This window comes from Eubalaena glacialis, chromosome X (assembly GCF_028564815.1).
Source record: "Eubalaena glacialis isolate mEubGla1 chromosome X, mEubGla1.1.hap2.+ XY, whole genome shotgun sequence".
Lineage (NCBI taxonomy): Eukaryota > Metazoa > Chordata > Mammalia > Artiodactyla > Balaenidae > Eubalaena > Eubalaena glacialis.
The window spans coordinates 63,213,991-63,223,511 of record NC_083736.1 but is presented as its reverse complement, the minus strand read 5'-3'; the positions used below and the strand labels follow the sequence as shown (position 1 = coordinate 63,223,511).

The 9,521-nt window shown below is 45.3% G+C and overlaps 1 protein-coding gene across 4 annotated transcripts; it reads left to right on the top strand.

Moving 5' to 3' along the window:
* The first annotated feature begins 2,840 nt into the window (after positions 1-2,840).
* PJA1 (praja ring finger ubiquitin ligase 1) lies at positions 2,841-7,231 on the top strand. 4 transcript variants are annotated; one of them, XM_061179015.1, is made up of 3 exons: positions 2,841-2,965; positions 5,027-5,548; positions 6,116-7,231. In XM_061179015.1, the coding sequence occupies exons 2-3, from the start codon at positions 5,256-5,258 to the stop codon at positions 7,161-7,163; spliced, it is 1,341 nt and encodes a 446-aa protein (XP_061034998.1). In that variant the 5' UTR covers positions 2,841-2,965; positions 5,027-5,255; the 3' UTR covers positions 7,164-7,231. The 4 variants fall into 4 exon arrangements, with proteins under 4 accessions (XP_061034998.1, XP_061034997.1, XP_061034996.1 ...); XM_061179014.1 differs by having other exon boundaries at positions 5,360-7,231; XM_061179013.1 differs by having other exon boundaries at positions 5,354-7,231.
* Positions 7,232-9,521: the final 2,290 nt, after the last annotated feature.

Sequence of the window (9,521 nt, the reverse complement as noted above, 5' to 3'; positions counted from 1 at the left end):
CCCCAATTTTGCCTGCATATGAGACTGCAGCCCCAGATGACAGCCTGAGTGCAACTTCATGAGAGACTTTGAGCCAGAGACACCCCAGCTAAGCCATGTATAGATTCCTGACCTGTGAAACTGTGATATAATAAATGTCAGTTGTCTTAAACTGCTAAGTTTTGAGGCAATTTGTTAGACAGCAATAGTTAACTACTACATATCCTTTGACCCAGAAATTCTACTTCAAAATACATACACTAGAGCAGTTTTTTCTAATCTTTTTTCACATCATCGCATATGTTTAAAATGCTAATATGTGTACCAGCTCACTGGGATGAACAGACAGCCTGCTCTTAGCCAAAGGGAACAGACCCCAGGGCAGCAGCTGCGTGAAGCCAGGCCCATCTTTCTGGAGGGCTAAGGGAATCAATATATTAGAACCCCCATTACCCAGGTGGGAAGGTCTGCCCCAGAGAAACTTTTCAATATGGGCACAAGGAGACATGCCCCAGGATGTTCATTAAATCCTTACTTATAACTGCACAAAACGGGAACAACCCAAGTCCATCAGCAGGCAAAGAGATAAAGAAATTGGATAATTCATGCAACAAAAGTCCGTACAATGATATATTATAGTAATATCATATTGGAAAATTGATATAATCATATTCAGTAGTTAAAATGTATGACCTAGATCTAAATGTATCAAATCGCTAACAAAAAATAATATTAAATGAAGATTTAAGTATCAAAAGGCTATATTTACTATACCATTCACATAATGTAAAATACATAAAACAATAATGTATATTGGTTACATATATATATATATATATACGTAGAAAAAAGAAAAAAACATGCACAAGAAAGAAACTTCTATATGGTGCTTTTTTGGGTAAAAGAAGTAAGATAAATAGGATAAAGTGAGAGCTTCAACTGTAATATTTTGTTTCAAAAACAGAAGAATCTGAGGATCCGAAGAAAATAAAATGTGCTTGGTCTGTGTGACAAGTACATGTGGGCAAAAGTACGTTTAATTCTCTGTGCTTTTCTGTATGTTTGAAATATTTTAAATATTTTAAATAAAAAATACATTATTTCTTGAGTACAAAAATACATATACATTAGATGAGGCTTATTAATTGGGTTGTGGAATCTCTCTATATCCTTGTTTATTTTGCAATCTATTTGCTCTACCTATACCAAAACAAGTGTACTTGTACTACTATAATTGCAGACTTTCTGATTTCTGTAATTAGAATTTCTATAATTCTAACAATATTTGCCTCATATATTTTGAAATTACTTTGTTTGGCATATAAATTTTAGTGACTATATCTTCTCGGTGAATGAAACAACCTGATTTGTTTTATTTAATGCTTTTCACTTTGAGTTCTTGATTTTTCTGATATTAACGTTGCTACATGTCTCTTTCCTTATCTTTTTTTCTTTCTTTCTAAAATTCCTTCCTTCCCCTCCTTCCATCTTTCCTCCTCTCCCTTCCTTCTTCTTTCTTTCCTTCCTTTCTGCTGGTATTTAACTGGCATATATGTTCTATTCCTATTTCTGCTTTAGGTGAAGCATATAAACAGCATATAACTGGATTTCTAAAAACTAAATGCTAAAACTAAAATGAGAGTTTGCTTTTTTATTTTTAATGGGAGATGTTAACCCATAATACATCCTGACATATTTGTATTTATTTCTGCTCCCCCCTTTTTTAACATACTTTCTTGCTGCCTCCCATCCCATTTCTGCCTTTTGTTAGATTGAGTTTTTCTCTTTGTTCTATATATTATTTCTTCAACGGTTTGAAAGTTATACATCCTATTTCTTTTTTTTTTAAATTAATTAATTTATTTATTTTTGGCTGTGTTGGGTCTTCGTTTCTGTGCGAGGGCTTTCTCTAGTTACGGCAAGCGGGGGCCACTCTTCATCGCGGTGCGCGGGCCTCTCAGTATCGCGGCCTCTCTTGTTGGGAGCGCAGGCTCAGTAGTTGTGGCTCACGGGCCTAGTTGCTTCGCGGCATGTGGGATCTTCCCAGACCAGGGCTCGAACCCGCGTGCCCCGCATTGGCAGGCAGATTCTCAACCACTGCACCACCAGGGAAGCCCTATACATCCTATTTCTATTTTTTGTTACCCCTAAAATTTCTTGCTCTTCTATTATGCATTTTATTCCCAGTCAAGAACAAAGCTTTGCTACTGTTGTGAACATAGGCAGCCTTTACATTTGACGCAAATATTAGAGATATACGTAAAGAGCAATTAAAAAAAAAAGATTTCGGAGTTCAGTAAAATTGTATAAATCTAAAAGGCATAGCTATAATGTTTTGAAGGGCAATGCAATTACGAAAATGTGAACCCATGTTGTGCTGCAATGATTGATCATTTCTTTTGGATAGAGAACCTCGATTTTGTGATTAACAGCAACAAATTCTACTGTAAACAGTTCAATTTGCTTCAACCACCAGGTTAAAAAAAATTCAGCTGACTGCAACCCTAAGTACCGTGATACTTCCACTACAGATCATAACATAGAACATAAGATAGGATATATTAATATCATTACTTTCACATCAGAATGAATCAGAAAGAATTTGCGGATTTCATTTTATTTCAAACAACAACAACCACCCAAAGCCCAGAACAGAAGGGCAAATGACTAAATGTTTATTTGTTAAAGCTGGCTGTTGGTTACATTTTTCGCTGTCCTTTTCTGTATCCTTGACGATTTCATCATTTCAAATGAAATAATGTTTTCGAGCCCACCCTGATTTGTCGAGAGCAGCTGCCGCCCCCGCCACATCAAGGGGGCGGGCCGCCGCGACGCTACAATCACTTCCGCCGCCGCAGTCGCGCCCGTCCCGCCGCTGTCTGGAGGGGGAGGAGCTGGAGCCCCGGGAGCAGCGGCTCTGGCGGTCGTGGCGGTCGGAGGTCCGAGGGATCTGCTCTTCCCGAGAGCGTGCGGGGGTCGCGACTGGGTGAGTGAAAGGCTGTTATTTCCTCGATCCCTCCAGACGTGGCGATGGGGCGAGTGGCCGGGCGTGGGGCGAGTGGCCGGGCACCGGGGCGAGGATGTGGAGGGGGGGGGGCTCTAACGAACAGATTTTCGGGCTCGCCCCTCGGGAAGGGGTGGGGCGGACGCGGGACCTGACCGCAGAGGGAGGCCTGTGCCCTCCACTGGCTCGATTTAGGGCTCCATCCTCCATCCTCCGGCCCCTTACGTGTGGCTCGGTCCCCGCTCGGGTGGTTTGAATCGCTATTCGAGAGGGGAGTGGTGGTCGCGGCCCTCTCCGCCTGTCCTCCCCTCTCCTCCTGCCTCCCTTCTTGGCTCCTCTGCGGAGCGATCCGTGGCCTTTCTTTCCCCATTTTGAAGTTGTTTTGATGAATGGTAAATGGTGAAGATTTTTAGGCAAATATATTGTTACCAGGAAAAGAATTGTCAGAAAAACAAATCATTCCCAGGGAAAAACTATAACCCCACACGCCCTTTTCTTTCTTTTTTCCCCCCTTCCCTGCCACATCGGTTTGGATCTACTGTTTGAGCCGATAAACCGTTCCCCGTCTCATTATGACATTGCGGACCCCCTCCCATCCCCGTGTCTCGCGTGCGCGCGCAGGGACACATACACGCACATGCCCGCACATACACACATACACGCACATGCGCGCGCGCGCACACGCATGCACAAAAACCTTCCATTGCGGCTGCCTTACCGCTGCCCCCCCATACTCAAGATTCCTTCGTGTCCCCCTCCCCCACACATGCTTGGACAGACATGCACACACACCCTCTCACACACTGTCACACTCTCCAGTGCCTTCCCCTGAGAGAGACAGAGACAGACTGACACACAGACACACACACACACAGCCTCACACTCTCCGGTGCTTTTCCCTGCCTCTCACCGCCTGCCACATACACACCTCCAGAAGCATCCCCCTCCTCCCTCTGCCTCTTCTTGCTCTGGTGAGCACACACAACACACACACACACACACACACACACACACACACCCTGTGGGCCACCTTACCCCCTGCCTGCCACTTACACAGATTGCTGGCTCCTCTTTCCTATGCCACTTACATGCATACGCACCCACACGCTCTTCTACATACCCCTCTCAGGTGCTCCCTGTCTGCTACCTATGTGCCTAGACAGCCTCCTTCGCTGGTTCCTGCCATGCACACACACTCAAATAAATCCTTCTCCAGGGACAGCCTCCTCTTCCTGCTCGCCACATCTATGCATAGAGACATTCTTTGATTACTGGTGCCCACCCGCCTGCCCGCCTGCCATACGCACATCCCTCTCCAGTGCTGTCCCCATATCGATGCATTTGCTCACACTGACCCTTCTCCATTGTTGCCTCCCATTTTGATGAACACACGCACACAAACTCAAGGACACCCCCTGTTCAGTGCCACTATACCCTTCCTGGCTTGCCACAGGCACATAAACACAGGCATTCCTCCCTAGAGTTCCAGCCATCACACATCGGAACCACATGCACATTCTCTTTCTATCGTACGTACACATGCCCCTCTACCCTGAAGCCACCCCATCCATGCCTGTCATTTTCATACCCACATCCAGAATGGGTCTCATTCTGCCTGACACTCATGCCTCTTCCCAGTGCCACTGTCACCTGCCCTTTCCCCCTACAAATGCAGGAGTCTTTCCACTTCATGATTGCTGGTCCCCCTTCCACCTGCCTGGTCCCCCTTCCACCTGCCCCTCTCCTCCTGACAGACACGTAGACACTCTCGCATACACAGTGATGGTGATCTATATTTTCCACCCCTATTCCAATTTGCATTTCTCCTGTATGTATACAGGACTCAGAAAAACGCAGATACCCCATAAAAAGAAACCCACAGCCGTCTTTCCTCTTCCCACGTTGGCACAATTCCAGTGCTTCACCTATCTTCCCAGCGTCCAGTCACCCCTCCCCCATCTTCCGTCAGATTCTCCCCTAAGTCTGGCTTTCCTACAAACCCAGTTTTGTAATTATTTTGCCAACATTAAAAATGTGTTCCAGGTCTACACCTGACAGTCACTGGAATGCTACTCCAGGCCTTAGAAGAAAATGAAACTAATTTTAAAGGCCCCTTATTCTTTCTGTAACCTGCCTGCTGAAGTGAAAATAAATCTCCCTGCTCCTTTATTCTGAACTGATTTGACCTTCCCATCTCCAAAGCGTGCGCAGGGAGCAGGAGCCTTTCCACTCAAGCCCCAGCTGTATTGGAAACCCTCCTAAGTCAGAGCAAATGGGTCAGGAATCTAGCAAGCCTGTATGGCCCAAGCCAGCAGGAGGGTATCAGTCCAATACAGGCAGGAGGTATGGAAGAAGGCATGCTTATGTCAGTTTCAGGCCATCCACGAGCCAGCAGGAAAGGATTTCCGGCCAGAGAAAGACGTCATCCGAAGTCCCAATGCACAGATCAGCCCCCAGTCAAACCACCAAGAGGAGCCGATCACCATTTTCCACCACTCGTCGTAGTTGGGACGACAGCGAGAGCTCGGGAACCAGCCTGAATGTTGATAATGAGGACTACTCCAGGTACCCGCCCAGAGAGTACAGGGCTTCGGGGAGCAGAAGAGGAATGGCTTATGGACATGTTGACTGTTTCGGGGCAGATGATAGTGAGGAGGAGGGGGCTGGGCCTGTTGAGCGAGTGCCAGTGAGAGGGAAAACTGGCAAGTTTAAAGATGATAAGCTGTATGACCCAGAGAAGGGGGCGAGGTCTCTGGCTGGGGTGCCCCCACAGTTCTCTAGTTTTAACCGTGATGTGAGAGAGGAGCTTGACAAGTTAGACCCAGCCCCTGCAGCACGGGGCTCTGCCAGCAGAGCTGAGTTCCTGCAGCCAAATAGCATGGCCTCTCAGCCATCTTCTGCTGATGGCAAGGTGGTCACAAATGGCAACAGCCTGGAGAGGGAGAGACGGGAGCAGAATTTACCTGCGTGTCCCAGCAGGGCTCCTGTGAGTATTTGTGGTGGTGGGGAAAACACCCCAAAGAGTGCAGAGGAGCCGGTGGTGAGGCCCAAAATCAGAAATCTGGCAAGTCCCAACTGCGTGAAACCAAAAATATTTTTTGATACTGATGATGATGATGATATGCCACACAGTACTTCCAGGTGGAGGGAGACTGCCAACGCTGATGAAGGCCACTCGGATGGCCTGGCAAGAAGAGGCAGAGGCGAGAGTTCAGGTGGCTACCCTGAGCCGAAGTACCCTGAAGACAAGAGGGAAGCCAGGAGTGACCAAGTGAAGCCGGAAAAGGTGCCGAGACGGCGACGAACCATGGCCGACCCTGACTTCTGGACGTACAGCGATGATTACTACAAATACTTCGAAGAAGACTCTGACAGTGACAAAGAGTGGACTGCAGCTCTGCGTCGCAAGTATCGAGGTCGGGAGCAAAATCTGTCGTCCAGTGGCGAGAGCTGGGAGACTCTGCCAGGAAAAGAAGAGCACGAAGCCGAGCAAGCCAGAGTGAATGCCAGTGCCAGCGCCAGCCCCAGTGCTGGTGCCGGTGCTGGCAGCAGCGGCGGCAATGAACTTGAAGAAGTTCAAGGGCCATCTCTCCAGGAAGAGGAACGGGCAACCACCGAAGAAGGAGAAGTTCCTTGGCTCCAATACAATGAAAACGAGAACAGCAGTGAGGGGGATAATGATTCCGGTCAGGAGTTTCTGCAGCCCAGCGTCTTCATGCTGGATGGCAACAACAACCTTGAAGATGACTCCAGTGTCAGTGAAGACCTCGAAGTGGATTGGAGCCTCTTCGATGGGTTTGCGGATGGGCTGGGGGTGGCTGAAGCCATTTCCTACGTGGATCCTCAGTTCCTCACGTACATGGCACTTGAAGAACGCCTGGCCCAGGCAATGGAAACTGCCCTGGCGCACTTGGAGTCTCTCGCGGTGGACGTGGAGGTGGCCAATCCACCAGCCAGCAAGGAGAGCATCGATGCTCTTCCCGAGATCCTGGTCACGGAAGATCACAGCGCGGTGGGGCAGGAGATGTGTTGCCCCATCTGTTGCAGTGAATATGTGAAGGGGGAGGTGGCAACGGAGCTGCCGTGCCACCACTATTTCCACAAGCCCTGTGTGTCCATCTGGCTTCAGAAGTCAGGCACTTGCCCCGTGTGCCGCTGCATGTTCCCTCCCCCGCTTTAAGACCAAGGCTCTTTACTCCTGGTCTGATGATTTTCCCCATCTGAAATCCACAATACTGCAGGAGCCCTCTCCAAATTAACCATTGAAACGAAATCAATCAGTCGATTAATCTCCACCTGTCGATTCCTTGTGATTATTTCCAGCGTGAAAACGGTTGTGTACGATTGCATTGAAAAAAAATCATCCTGTGTTTTAGAGGTTAGAAAGGGAAAACTAAACTTTCTAAATGCTACTTGCGATTGCAGTAAAAACATACCTTTTCTAACCTGAACAGTGAAATAAGTTGCATTTGTTTTTTTCAGTAGAATATGTTGCTGTTGATTGTAACGTCAAGTTTATCTGTTAAATTTGTCCAAAAGGCATCATCATTTCTGTTGCATGTTATGGGTTAACGTTCCTGTAATTGCAGTGCCGTAAAAGCTTATTAAAGTTCTCCTTTTGGTTTTACATGGTATAGTGGAATTGTTTGGTTTTGTCTAAAACGGTGGTACTAAGTGACTTTATAATTGATCTCTTGCATTTGCATCCCAAATAGGGTTTTTTGGTGTTCCCACTAGGAGAAAAACTTTAGTTTCACTGGAAATGCTGACTCCAACAACAGCAAAAGTAAGGGTAATTATTTCTAAGTAGGGGTGAAGTGTATGGTTGTCAGGCTACTAAAGGGGCAAAGGTTGAGTAGAGAATACTCTGTCAGTCTATGAGAAGGAAAGAAACAGTGAGAAAGCATAGTAAAAATAATGATGGTAGGAATACATCCAATTGGAGTGTAGGGGTGAAGGAATTAAAATCCCCTTTTAGAAAAAAGCAAGTCTCAGAGGAAATGGGTAAAAAAAAAAAAAAAGCTGTATGCTGATTGTATACATTAACACAGTGACACAAAAGGAACAGAAAAATATATGCCAGACAAGTGCTACGAAAAACAGAGGTACCCACCCACACAAAGTGAACAGGTTTGAACATTTAGCCGTATTGGCTTCAGATCTCTCTCTCTCTCCAATAAATATACACTTTCAGGCACAGGTGAAGTTCTTCACCCGTCATATTTACCTTCCTCCACAGAGGTAAGCACTACCCAAGAAATTGTTTGTTTACTTCTCGTCTACATTTTTAGATGTGTGTGTGTGTGTGTGTGTGTGTGTATTTGTGTACATATGTATGTATATGTGTGTGTGTGTGTATCTCCATAACCAATATAGAGTGTTTGTTTTTTAAATGGACATAATTGCTAGAATGTATGTATCATTTTGCAACTTGCTTTTTTGCACTCAACATTGCTTTTGAGATTTAGCCATTTTGATACATGCCTTCTAACTGCTGTATACTAAATATTCCATTGTATGAATTACCACAAGTTATTTATCTATTTTCCCATTGGTGGACATTTAGGTTCTTCCCAGTATTTTGCAGCAATGAACATACTTAAAAGATGTTCCTTTGTGCACACGTGTGACTTTCCCTAGGGATAAGTATACGGAGGTGAAATTTGGGCATCTTAGGTTTAGAGCATCTTCATTCTAACTAGATATTGCCAAACTGCTCTCCAAAGTGATTGTACTAATTGATGCTCCTCCCAACAGTTGGAGAGCTGTTTTCAGCTCCAACAGCTTGGCTATTGCTAATGATCAACCTCACTGGCAATCAGTGCCGTGTAAATTAACACGACAATGAAACCGATTGTGTCCATCAGAAAGCAATAGTTTTTCTTCGTGATAGTATCTAGTTTGGGCTACAAAGAGAAGAAATGGGAGCACTCGTGCTGTGGATGTGAATGTAAATGATAGCAGCCTTTTCAGGGGGCAGTTTGGGGAGTAGCTTGCTTTCAAACCGTACAGTGGTACGTGTCCCTGAGTGCAACTTAGATACATTGGTTGTATCGAATTAATACTATGCAACAGTTAAAAACTGTATGTACTGATATGGAAAGATCTCCAAGACATAATGTTAAGTAAAAAAAGCATATTGTAGAGCAATATGTACAATCTTGATGTAAAATAAAACCTTACAAAACCAAACTATATATGCAAATGCATAAAAGTGTCTGGAAGGCTACATACCTAGGTGATGGCAGTGGTTACCTTTGGGGAGGGACAGGGGCTTGCAAGAAAAGAGTAAGGAAGGGGGCTTTTGATTTTTTTCACCCGAAATAGTTAGTTTGCTTGATTTATTTTTATAGTGTCAGTGTATTTTCGTGAATGTTAACAAAATAAGTCAAATCAAAATAGTTTCCAATTGATAAAAAATAATTTTTCTCTCATTGCAAGCACGGAAATATGTGGTGGAAGCCACAGTCTTTTTTTTCTGCAACTGGTCAAGCTGCTATTTATAACTTCATCCCCCACAGCCATTCGGTGTCCCCCC

Excerpts from the sequence above, each read along its gene's own strand:
- PJA1 (XM_061179011.1), top strand. The coding sequence starts at position 5,256 with ATGGGTCAGGAATCTAGCAAGCCTGTATGGCCCAAGCCAGCAGGAGGG.